Here is a 13667-nt window from a genome sequence, read left to right as displayed (position 1 = left end):
CAAACTTTTCACAATTTCTAGATAACTTATCGAAAATTGCTATGAAATTCCTTGATAATTAATATATCACTCACACATATTTAATTTTAATTACTTTTATCATTTATTTTATTTTATTTAAGAGATTGTCTCTTACATTTTTATTTTATTTGTTGTCCTATAGATTGGTTATGATGAAAAAGAAATTAATCTTTTGTTTGTGGTCCAATGGAGTGGTTGGGACGTACTGGATTAGAAAATGTAATCAGTGTTTTCTCATTCTGGTGGACCAAGAAAAAACATGGTATATTTAATTCACCACGTTTACTTTTTCTACTCATAACTTGTCTCTGTTCCCCCTTCTCTTCGGTGTTTTTCAAAGAGGAAGATGGCTACCTTGAGTGTACCCCCAGTTCCTCCTTCTCCAAGAGATGATGCCATGCAACTTTACCGTGCTTTCAAGGGTACCCTTCTCTCTCCATACTTGTTGGCTATGCTTCTAATCATCTCTTATAACGTTAATTAGGTAGTTTTTTGTTTCAAACTACCCTTTTAAGGATGTTATATGCTTTACTTAGTTATTCAATTCTACTGGACCATGCATGCTTTTAATCGTCATGTTTGGAAACAAGCCATGATTACCAATGTTGTTAACTGCTTATATTAAGTTAATTGATGATGCTCCTAGATCTTTGCCCAGCTTTCTGTTTTAAGAGTATTTTTCATCTAAATTTTACCTTGTAAGGATATGTACTTGTGAAGAATACTGAATGATTCTTGTTACTTACAAAGGGATTGTTTGTGAAGTGTCTATTCCTATTGCTCTAGATTTACTCTACCAAACTTAATATGTGCCTTGTTGATCCTTGAGACATTTTTTTTTTTTCATTCTAATTCTGTGTTTGCACAGGACTTGGGTGTGATACTAGTGCTGTTATCAATATTCTTGCTCATCGAGATGCCACACAGCGTGCCTACATCCAACAAGAATACAGAGCAATGTATTCTGAGGAACTTTCCAAACGCTTAGCTTCGGAGCTCAGTGGAAAGCTAGAGGTTACTAAAATTTTAATATAAACTAGATATAAGGTTTGTTTGGGTAAACTTTTATAAAATCACTTTTATGAGAGAAAAATATGAAGAAAAAAATTAAATAAATTTCTCTATAAACTAATATTAGCTTATTCATAAACTATTTTGTATAAACTTTTTTTTATTAACTTCTCCAAAATCTTATTTTTAATTCATGCATAAACTAATTTTAGTTTATGAAGAATATAATTTTGATTCTCCAAAATCTTTTATAAGTATTTATAGAGAATTTATCCAAACAGACGCATTTAAAACCTCGTCTTGCGCTGATGATATCTGGTTTGTTTTGTATTTTTTCTGTCTATCAGACTGCTGTTCTGCTCTGGATGCATGACCCTGCAAGACGTGACTCGACAATCATTAGGCAGTCTCTAATAGACAGAACTCTTAAAGGTGCTACTGAAGTTATATGTTCACGGAGTCCATCGCAGCTGCAATATTTAAAACAGATCTACCATTCTATGTTTGGTGTTTATGTAGAGCAAGATATTCAAATAAACACCAGCCTTGGGGATCATCAAAAGGTGAGGTTTCTATTTGTAACTTTTATGAAAGGAACCCCAGCAGTTGTGAATTAGTCATATTAAGGAATCTTGAGCTAACAATCTATGTCAACCGAATTAATGATTATCTAACATCTAAATACATCAATAACAGAATTAACTAACTTTTGTTAACAATCTAAGTGTTGTTTGTCTTGAGCATGACATTGTATCGCCTATGGGGATAATAATAAAAGGGGTTAGTTTCTCTTTGTCCTTGTGTGTGGATTTTATGAAAGACACCTTAGCTATCATCACTAAGTTGTAACATTAAGGGTTCTTTTTGTCAGCTGAAGAATTCATAATTGTCTTCCTATGCTTGTGCTTCATGGTTGTATTATGGCCAGTAATAGGTATTAATGTAGAGTTTTTCATACATATCTCCTGTAAATATACAATGAACTTGTTTGGATACAAGCTAAAAAGTGTTTATAAGAGTTTTTCTACTTTAAAAAACACTTTTTTTTGTAAAGAAACTTTTAAAAACTCTTGTAAGTTTATATTTAAACAGATTCATTCTCCTACCAACCAAATGTTGGATGGATCCCTTGTTATGGCAAGGCTCTATTTTGCATCATTCAAGACTATATCCATAAAGGCACTAAAATTTTCTTTGGATCCGTGGAAAAGATTGGATTGAATGATGCAAATTTTTGTCTCATGATTCTTTGATTGCTTTCATGATCACATGAGTTCCTTTCAAGTTATTAAATCAGTGATGCCTTTTTTGTATAAAACTTGCTTCAGCTTTTGCTTGCATATTTAAGCACGCCTCGTCACGAAGGCCCTGAGGTTAATAGAGAAATTGCTGAGAAGGATGCAAAGGTTCTTTACAAAGCTGGGGAGAAGAAACTAGGAACTGATGAAAAGACTTTTATCCACATATTCAGTGAACGGAGTGCAGCACATTTGGCTGCTGTCAGTTCTTATTACCATGACATGTATGGTCACTCTTTGAAGAAGGTATTTTGAGCATTTTTTAATTCCTTTATTAAAATTTATTCTTTCTTGAGGTATTTTTTTGGTGTTTATTTATTCAGTCTGAATTTGTCAGGCAGTAAAGAATGAAACATCTGGGCATTTTGCTCATGCACTTTTGACAATAATCCAATGTGCTGTTAATCCAGGAATTTATTTTACAAAGGTATTCCACTACACTTCAACTTTTGATAATTGCATGTTGTAATGCTATTGGAACAATTTTTTTGTTCCATGACAAACAGAAGATTCTTATGCTAGGCTTATTGTTAAGGAATTAAATTGACAAGGGTGTAGGAAAAGTATTTAACTATTTCTTTGAAATAACAGTGCGCTTGTGTTACAACTTTACAAGGCAGGGAACTATGAAAGATTTATGGTGTGTTTGGATGAGTGATTTTGCAAATTCAAGGAATTTTAAATTCCTAGTATTTGAATTACTTTGATTTCAATTTTTACCATTTTTAAAATATTTTGTTTGGATAAGTCAATTCAAATTTTTTAAATTTTAAATTGTTAAGTTGGATATAATAATTTGATTCTACCATGATAAAATTGATTTTAAAAATATATTTATATGTTTGATATTTTTGAATTAAATTTTATAAATAAATATTAGCTAACTTTTAAATATTTAATAATTTTAAAATTTAATATTAAATAATATTTAAAAATTTTAAAAATATTTTTGAATATTCAATAATTAAAAATATGAAGAGATAAGAGATAAGATAAAATATATAAGGGAAATAAGAAGAAAAAAATATATGAAGAATTTGAAATTCTTACTTTTTTTGGGAGAATTTCAAATTCTACTATTTCAAGGAATTTCATAAATGTTTAAATTTCAAATTCTTTATAAATTCTCCATCCAAACAAAGTATTTCACCTTAAAGAATTTGAAATTCTTCAAATAAATGAATTACTCTATTTAAATTCTTCATCCAAACACACAATTAGAGTTTGTTTGATTTCCTTCTCACTTTTTTTTTGTTTTAAAAACTACTTTTTAAAACAATTTCACATTACTTCACAATCAATTTCTCATCCAAAATTTTGAAAATTGTTTCCAAAAGAAGTATTTTGAAAACCAAACAACAGAAACAACTTAGTGACGTTTTTATCATTTTCTTCTTCTATTTTTCATCTTGTTCAACCAGTCTCTCAATTCCACACTCTATTTTGTACCTTGCACAACCCTCCACCAGCTGTTTGAGCAACTTTATTTAGTTGCATTTTGAAAACTAAAACTAGTTTATGAAAATAGAAATCAAACACACCTTTACTAATTCTGGAACCAGTTTGTTTGTGTCTTTAGGCATTTACATCTCTTCTCCAAGGGCATTAAGAGTAAGCAGATTGTATTTTATCTATGTAACTTGGATTATATAACTTTTGGTCATTGGTAGCATATGTAATTAGGAGTATACATAAGTGACCCAAAAAGGTAATATTGTGGAAATTGATTCTTCAAATATGAATGAGGGAACATTTTAAAATATGTTACCATTACCACCATGCAGGTGTTGCGTAAGGCAATGAAAGGTTTAGGAACTGATGATTCCACACTCATAAGGGTCATTGTAACAAGGACTGAGGTTGATATGCAGTATATCAAAGCTGAATATTTAAAGAAACACAAGAAGACACTGAACGATGAAGTTCACTCAGAGACATCTGGTCACTACAGAGCCTTTCTTCTCTCACTTTTGGGCCCTAATCACTAATCAGTAGCCAAGATGTTCAATGATGTTTCTTGTGGAATACATTCACTCTCTCATGTTTAAGTCCTGACAACATGTTAAATCTTGCGGTTTCTAGTGTTGTGATTCATGTAACCCATCTCATTTGCTTTTATTGTGTTGTTATTTTTGTAGTGCTTTGTGAGTATGAAAACTTTTGTCTTTTCTTGTGCAATCAAATATGACAATCAAATAGATGTTAAAGGAGATAATATTTTCCATTCAATCTTACATAGATCATCAACATTATTTCAAGTAGTTTTACTTAAAGTTAACCTTGATCGTCTATGTAAGATTTAAGGGTAACAATTGGTTATTTTAACGTCTTACTTAATACAGTTTTATAATGCAACTCTAGAGTTTTTTTTTTTTTGCTACAAAATATGAGTAGTGTGTTTTTCCAGGTGTCGTAAGATAGAAAATGAGGGAAAAGAAAAGATAGAAAATGCAATTACGTATTTTTGCTTGGAAATATAATTTTGAAGATAAAGGGTAATTTAGTCAAATTTGTGAAGGAAATATTGATCTATGTGCACATGTCAAATGGAACTATGGGTAAAGTTGGATCTGTTCTATGTATCTTTTAATAAGGTCAGATCACTCGTATCTCTAATTATCACTCTTAACTCTAAAGACTTTTTCTCATCTTGCTGCATTGACTTTATGAGATTATTTTATGATATTTGTCTTGGAAGATGTTTTATAAGAGTTATTTTTACACATAACTCCACAATGATGAGATATTGTTCGCTTTGGAACTAAGTCCTCACAGTTTTAATTTTGGTCATCATCCAAAAAGGCCTCTCAATTATTGGAGTATGCTTATGTTTTATAAGTTGTTATTTCTTCTCTTATTTTATCGATGTAGGACTTGTTTGTATCCCAACAATCCTCCCCTCAAACAAGGGGCCTAACCTTTCATATAGCGGAATCTGTCAGGTGTCACTGAATCCAACCTTACGACTTTGATACCACTTCATGGGGTTATTTTATGATATTTGTTTGAGGAGATATTTTATAAGTGTTATTTTTATAAGGTTATTTCACACACAACTTCACAATGATGAGATATTGTTCGCTTTGGGCCTGAGCCCTCACGATTTTGTTTTTGGTCATCACCCAAAAGACCTCTTTATCATTGAAGTATGAGTATGTTTTATAAGTTGTTATTTCTTTTCTTATTTTATCGATGTGAAACTTGTTTGTATCCCAACATGACTTCCTTCTATCATGTGAAATTGAATTGTCTTCATGGATAAATGAAGTGATTCAATGCTAAGATTGCGGGCATCGTGAAGCAAGAAAACCTAAGTGTGATATAGGGAGGACCGATCATTTTGTCTAAAAAATTTGTTAAATACATGTCAATTTTTCCAATTGCATACATGAAAAATAAAACATAAATATTTGAACATCCTAGTTTAATGGGCATAAAGATCCTTGTCTGATGGGATTCTGTTGACTCTTAATTCGATAAATAAAGTTATAAGTCAAATTAGATACTATTAAACTTCAACTACCAACTAAATGAATAAAAATCTTTAACCTGAGAATCCCTAACATTGGTTCTTTACTTGGTTGTCATGGGAGTATTAACCCTATCTACCATTTCAAGCATAAAAAAGCATAAAAAAAATATATCTGGATATCATCTAGAAATATTGGCATTAAACCACTTCAAGATAAAGATCAAAGCATATATATCTTGAGAATAGTCCAAGAAAAGAAATCTCTAAAAAAAAAAAAAAGATAAACAAGACAAGCAATAACAAAATTAAGATCTTGAGTTGGTGGAACAGGTTAGTTAAAAGATAAAAATAATAATTATATATATATATATATATATATATATATATATATATATATATATATAGCACTCCTTATTAATGAAGAGTGAGTTGAAAAGAGACAAAAATATAAGAAAAAAAAATAGTCAACAAAAACCTAAAATTAACAATAATTGAAAATTAAGAGTAATGTTTTCAAATTATAAATTTAGAGGAGACAAAAATTCATAATTCAAGACTCAAGCAAATATATATTATTTTATCTCATTTAATAAAATTATGTTAAAAATACCTTTCATTTAACACGACTTTATGCTTAAAACAAGTTTTAATATAAAGAGTATTGTAAGAAATAAGTTTATTTTTTAATTGAGATCAAAATAATTTAATAAAGTTGTCTATTTTTGTTAACAAGTGTGAATGTATGATGTTGGTTTCTTTTTTTCTTAATTTGATTATAAACGAGAATAGGGGAGTACTAATTTATTTTTTCTTTTTTATAAAATATATTTTACGAGTGAAAAAAATATTTATTCAATATATTAAGAAATTAAAATATTTACTTTTAGGTGGCAATTGCCTCCCCCCATTAATTACACTAGTTGTGCATCTAGATCCAACGTTACTAGATAAATTAATTATGGAATATTTAATGGTTGAGATTAGCCGGTCAAAAATGCATTGTTCATTTAAATAAGTTAATTATATGTATTATTTATGTTAATAAATAAAATAAGTATAGTTTCATATTATTAATATTTCAATTAATTAATATATATTTAATTAAAGATAAAATCATTTATAGTTATTTATTTAAAAGAATAATTTAGAGTAAAAATTAAAATTATTATACATATTTATCAGTTTATTTGAATTTGTATATTATATTAATAAATAGTTAAATTTATAACTTAAAAATATATATTTTTTTATAAACATTGTTTAGATACCTTAAGGATTTAATATAGTTATATTTAATCATGTTTAGCATGCAAAATTGTTTAGGTACTAAAAAAATTTATTGGTTTTTTTTTAATTATTTAATTTTTTGGTACCCCAAATAGATTGAATGGTTGTCTATGTTTTTTATTTTTATTTTTATAGTTACTGACAGAGTTTTCAACTTTTTGATGAAATTTGTTTTCAACAGATTATCTGTCACTAAAATTTGTCAAAAAAATTTCAATTTTTGAACGAGATGAAATTCAGAAGTAATTAAAAATGTCATCGCAATTTTGTCTGTTATATCTGCTATAACTTCTAAAATTTTTTACGAATAAAAATCTATCAGAAAAAAATTAACCGTGAATTTTGCTTATCTATAAATTTTGGATCTGTTGGTAATATATTTTTTTGATAAATCTAAATCTGTTAGAAATCCCTTCAAAAAAAAATCTGTTAGAACAAAATCTTTTGATAATTAGTCTTTTTTTTTTTTTTTTTTTTTTTTCTAGTGCCTCAAGTGTACGTAGGTCTGCCACTAGATAAAAGAGAGAGAAGATAAAGTTATTTAATAATCCAACGAAAAAATACAAAGAGGGGTGTATTTAACAAATAGAAGAGTGTAAATGGCAAAAGTCAATATGTCATTGTGCGAAGCCCAACTCACGAGAGTTGTTCATTGCAGCCCAAAATATATGCTAGCCCAATCAAGAAATTTTGATTTTTCTCTTTATTTTCTCTTTTCCTCTTTCTCTTTCTTTCAACTTTCTTTTTCCTAATTTTTCTTCACATCCAAATAAAGAAATAGTGCGAACTGCTTAATAATAATGGATTCTTTTTAGCAATACATTTATGTTGTTGCGGATCTTTCTTCATAGTCCATTCGTGTAGAACCCGTAGGATGAAAAATGTATTAGCTTTTATTTATAAAAAAAAAAACAGTTTTGACGTATATTTTGTTCTCCGAAGCCTTAATTATTTTTATAAGACATTTTATTATAATTAGAAAAATATTTCAAATAAAAATTATTGTAACAAAAAAAAAAACTCCGATTTCTTTTCACTTACAATATGCTTAAATTTGATTTTAATTTTTACAATATTTAGTTTTTATAAATAGAAAATATTACAATATTGACAATTGTAACAACTCGGCGTGGTTATCCCACCATGTAAAATTAATGTTACTATTAATGAAAACTAAATTATTAGAACATACAAGATTATGGAAAGAAATATAATATACATGCATACATACACACGTAACATGAGTATATAAGTAAAACAACCAAATTGATATAAATAGGATATATACATGTATACAGTAATCCCAAATAATCCTATGTCCTAGTGTCGGTCAAGCACACCTATACAAGTTACATCAATAGTACCATCGTTAAAAAGTATTACAGTCCAATAGCTCCTCAAGCTTAGCCCTGATTTGTTGTCATATAACGTATGATCATCACAGTCCAAACCACCATGGAAACAAAAAGGGTAAGCTAGAGTTCGAAAACATGTATATATAGAAAATAAATTTATAATATACAACATCATGCCATATATCATACATGAAAGCTAACACATCCGAAGCAAACACGTACCTCATCCAATCGTGTCCCCCAAGACATCAACAATGCATATAAACACGACTCAACATACATCATATACAAACATATCAATCAATGTGTCGACACATATTCACCTACGGAAAATCTCCTAACAACATGAGTAATCTAAGTGATTTCCACCCTACCAAACTGATCCAATCGTTTTCACGCCTAAAGCGTTGGCTCGATTACAGCAAAATGGGATACCAATCCCTCCTGTGGTTTCTCGGATCTTATCACTTACATTGGAAAAGTTCAATTCCACTGTCATGAATAGTACAGTTGGGTATAGGATTATCACGACCTTGACATGCATTACTAAGTCACATATAGAATTTTCTCACTGATTATCCTCAAGAAGTCACGTAACCTTTCTAGGTACTTGGTTAAGGGTTATAGCCCTCAACCTCTTACTTTACTCAACCACTAACTAAGGACTTGAAGAAGACTCAACACGCCTTAAAATTTTACTCCAAGAGACGCACCTACTCAAGGAGGGTTTTCCAAACAATGGTCTACCCAAGCATCACTCCAAGATACCCTATGTTGGATCTTTAGTTTTTAAAATAATTTTCTCTCATCAAGTCCTGAGTTAGCTATCATGTTTTAATGTCATACCATATTCTCAACATCTAAACCTAACCATGTATCTACTATATACATCACATCTAGTCAATGCATATAGAGATCAATAACATCAATCATGTATAGCATACCAATACTTAACACCTCAACCAAGAATATCATACCAATACTTAACAATTCATTCCATAATAGCGTATCAATGCTCCACAATTTATTCAACAATAGCATACCAATCATATAGAGTATATCAATGCTCATCACTATTTCAACTATACAAAGATAGCATGCCAATGCTTATTATCATCATCCTACATCACATAACATGCAATAGACACAAGTATTCTATTCATGTTCACCAAATTCATCCATCATACAATATGCATCAACATACAACTTAACAAAATCATTTATCCTACAATGACAACCTTCACATAAAATAATGCATAGCAAGTTATACTACTCTTATCATGTTTATCCTTATCTCATATGAAATACAAGAAGAATTTCTACAACTTTCATGAAGGACTCAGGTTCTAATTCCATCATGTACTATGTTGAAAATTGTAAAAACTGCAATAATTTTCCTAAATGTTGACAGCTTGACTTTTGCTTATTAAAAAGGTCATAACTAGAGTTCTAGACCTCTTTTTTAAGTGATTTCAAAGCCATTGGAAAGCTAATTGTACCTATCAGAGGGCACACTAGTAATCTTCTCGTAGTCTGAAGGCTGAACGAGAGCTTCGAGCAAATATTCCGGTGGGGGGAGGTACTTGTAAAAGGCACTTCGATGCTTAAGTCAAGATAAACACGAATATCGATAGTAATAAATGAACAGTAACTTTACCTCGAGATGTGAACTATTTATATTGACATTAATGGGCCCAATCCTTAATGGACCCTGTACTAAGGTTACTAAATTAGGTAATACCTCGTTAATTAGCTTACACATATGATTAACCCCTAATCACTACTTAGGAATGATAAACTAGTCAACAAATCACCTCCGTTGAATCCTCTCGAGTGTCGGGGATGCCAATCGACCGTCGGCCACTAAAGGTGTCGAGGCATGTTAATTGGTATGGACCCATTCAGTTGCCGACCATGTCGCATGGTGTAAGGAATTCTCAGGATGGAAGACATGGTTAAGCGGGCCTCTCCTATCGGTTGCCAAAGGTGCCGATTGAGGTCTTGCTTTAATTTAGTGGTTTCGAATGGGTCTGGCCGAATGGCCTAACCTATACATTTGGTATGGTTGAATGGGTATGGCCGAATGCCCAAGCGGTATGGCCGAATGGCCTAACCCATACACTAACATCAAAGGCTACAATTTTCATGGAGACATCAAGACCAAATTCGATTATCTACCCCCATCGTTGTAGCACTCAATTTAGCATTTTAGCATTGGATTTCTGTAAGCTCAATTTCTCTCCATGGCTGCAGCACTTAACCATGACTGTAGCGCTGGATCTTTACCAATCCAATTTTCCCCACCACTACAGCACTCAACCAAGGTTGTAGCGCTGGATCTCTACCATCTCATTTTCTCTCATAGTTGCAACGCTCAACTAGGCTACGGTGCTGAGTGCATAAATTTTCTACATTTTCATGACTTCCCCTTTGTTCCTCACCAGCACCTCACCAATTTTTCTCCCTAAACACCACCTACAACTCATTTTCACTACTAGATTCATACATACAACTCAGAAATTTTATAAAACCCCACATGCATCCATCAAAACACCAAGATCATTCATTTTTACCCAACTCATTCAAGAACTCCCACAACCCCAAATGACATGCTATCTATTCAACTCAACCAACTCAATCATGAATCACATCTTTGATAATGATCCAACCACATGCAATTCAAAATGCAGCAATGATTCGAGTTCTAACTTCCCTTATCTCGATTCTGAGCTTGTCAAGGAAGAAGAAGAAAAAGAAGAAGAGAACAGAGAATTCCAAGAGCTCCAGCTACTTGAATGAAGGAAAGAGGGAGAGGGAAGTAACTCCAAGCTTCCAAAGTAATACCCTACCACCAACACAACTTTTTTTTTCATCTTTTATAGGTAAGCTACAGAGAAGGAAGAAACTTCAACAACGAAACTCTCAAACACTCTCGAGTCTATGAAGAGAAAAAGAAACATAAAGGAAAGTTTTACAACAATAAAGTTTGAACTTAAAATTTTGTGTATATTAATCCAACTAAAAAAAATACTTAGTGTCTTTTTTGTTTGAAGTTAAGTAATTAATACATATTATTATTGCAATTCTTATGAATAATAAAAATAAAAAAGAAAAAAAACAGTTAACACATGATGAGTCTAAGAAATTTTTGAATAGTTGTTGGAATATAACGAGAAGAAAAAAAGTGTACACCAAAACTATTCCCTGCTCAATAACGTGCATGAAAATTTGAAAGGATCTATGTAAAAATAAAGAGAATTTTTTTTGATGGGTTTGTTAATGCGTATAGATGATATAGTCCATTTATTGCTGAAGGCCCACGAGACGTATTTAGACAAATGGGCACAGTGACCCTCAACCAAAGAAATACCAAATATTTTAAAGATTTTTCTTTTTGGTTGGACTCTGAATAGAATCACAACCCTAGGACAAATGACAAGCCATAAAATTAGTTTTGTATTTTGAAAAAAAAAACAGGAGAGGAAGAAATAGTTAAAAAATAATAATTTTTGCATTGAAAGGTTAAATAACCAACGTTTTTTTATATATAAAAAATAAGTTAAACAAAATTATATATGATTGTAACTTTAAGATCTTACTCTCTTATAATATGAGTTTTCATGACTCAATCATACAAAATTAATATATAAGATAAAAATTTTCATTCACGTATATATTATATTTAACTAGAAAAAAACATATTTAAACCTATATATTCTAACAGAGTAATAATTATAAAATAACCTATACCAAAAATAAATTATAAAATACTTACAGTTAAATATTTTTTTTAAGAAATTTACTTTATATTATATATATATATATATATATATATATATATATATATATATATATATATATATATATATATATATATGCGCACGCGTGTGTGTGAGACTTTTTTGGCCAGACTTTTTTATTTTATAAAAAATTAATAACAAATATTTTTTTTAGTAGATCTAAAACTTAAGTTTTAATTTACTAGCCTTACCTTGGAACCGACTATTGTTAGGAATTTTGAAAATTCTATCAAATCACATAAATAATTTACTTGGTGAGATCAAGTATATGATTTTTTATAGAGATTTAACGAAATACTCACTCGAATTTAATTCTATCCTATTTAGGTTATAAACAATGTAACTCATATGTTGTTAAAATTAAAGCAAAGACTTCAACTTTATAAAAACAATAAAGGAATAACTTTATATGAAATTTCAATTGAATAAAATTACACTATAAATATATGTAAATTAATATGAATAATAGTGTTGAGAGTTTTGATATCACTATCTGATAATCAATTATTAGATTTAAATTCATGTTAATCCAACGATCAATTATTTAAACTGTACTTTTTTTAAGTGTACAAGTCTAAATATTTAGATTAATCTCAATTCATTGTAAAGATTAATCAAACAACTCACATTAAAATTAAAGGTTATAAATATTGACTAATAAACCTTACATATCTCTAATTATAAGTTTTTTTAGATTTTTCTTTTAAATCGCGATTTAAAAGTGTTTTCCAAAAAAATATTTGACCCCAAGCTTTTCTAAACCTAATTATGGGTGATAAAAAAAAATAGAATAAGAATAAAAATAAAGAATAATTAATTGAATAAAAACCTTGATAATCAATTAAAAGGAGTACCGCATGAAATTTTGTCTGAACCCTTAACAAGCATGAGTTTATCTACTCATGAACATGGAGAAAAATAAATTTGACAAAGAAACAGAAAATTAATGGATATGTAGGTCATGAATGTGCTCTATAATTGGCTCCTTTTTTTTTTTTTTTTTTTAAAAATCTCATTCAAATGTAAGATAGATCATAACTATCCTATATGTTGGCCATTTAAATAACAACAGTAATAATAAATCTAGTCAAAGACACGCTTAAATAATTCAAAATATGTAACTTAAACAAGACTTTCTTTAAAATGAGTTCATACCATTGACTTTTTAAACTTTTTTTTTCTCATTGATGAAAAATTAATAAAAAATTAACAAAAATTGAATTAAATTACTAAATTACTTTATTTGTGAAAAAAATAACTTTAAGTATAGTTCAAAAACATAAAAAAAAATAAAAATTAAATAGTTAATTACTATAATATATTTACAAAAATAAATCATATACAAGAATTATCACTGAACCTGACGGCAGTTTAATTAACTTCTGGACCAATCGAAGTACTGAAATATCTGCTGCTATGTGAT

General features: G+C 29.5%; 1 protein-coding gene across 1 annotated transcript; it reads left to right on the top strand.

Moving 5' to 3' along the window:
- Nucleotides 1–283: 283 nt before the first annotated feature.
- LOC109819198 (annexin D5) lies at nucleotides 284–4559 on the top strand. The gene is made up of 6 exons (XM_020384830.2): nucleotides 284–443; nucleotides 890–1035; nucleotides 1380–1595; nucleotides 2361–2576; nucleotides 2668–2757; nucleotides 4115–4559. Exons 1-6 carry the CDS (start codon nucleotides 368–370, stop codon nucleotides 4316–4318), a joined length of 948 nt encoding a protein of 315 aa, XP_020240419.1. The 5' UTR covers nucleotides 284–367; the 3' UTR covers nucleotides 4319–4559.
- The last annotated feature ends 9108 nt before the right edge of the window (nucleotides 4560–13667 follow it).

Source organism: Cajanus cajan, chromosome 1, assembly GCF_000230855.2.
Source record: "Cajanus cajan strain Asha chromosome 1, NIPB_CcT2T_4, whole genome shotgun sequence".
NCBI classification, from domain to species: Eukaryota; Viridiplantae; Streptophyta; class Magnoliopsida; order Fabales; family Fabaceae; genus Cajanus; species Cajanus cajan.
Note: the sequence above shows the minus strand (reverse complement) of the source record. Positions and strands in the feature narration are given on the sequence as shown.

Excerpts from the sequence above, each read along its gene's own strand:
- LOC109819198 (XM_020384830.2), top strand. The coding sequence starts at position 368 with ATGGCTACCTTGAGTGTACCCCCAGTTCCTCCTTCTCCAAGAGATGAT. Across the intron at positions 444-889 it reads ACTTTACCGTGCTTTCAAGG|GACTTGGGTGTGATACTAGT; the intron begins GTACCCTTCTCT and ends GTGTTTGCACAG. Across the intron at positions 2,577-2,667 it reads ATGGTCACTCTTTGAAGAAG|GCAGTAAAGAATGAAACATC; the intron begins GTATTTTGAGCA and ends TGAATTTGTCAG.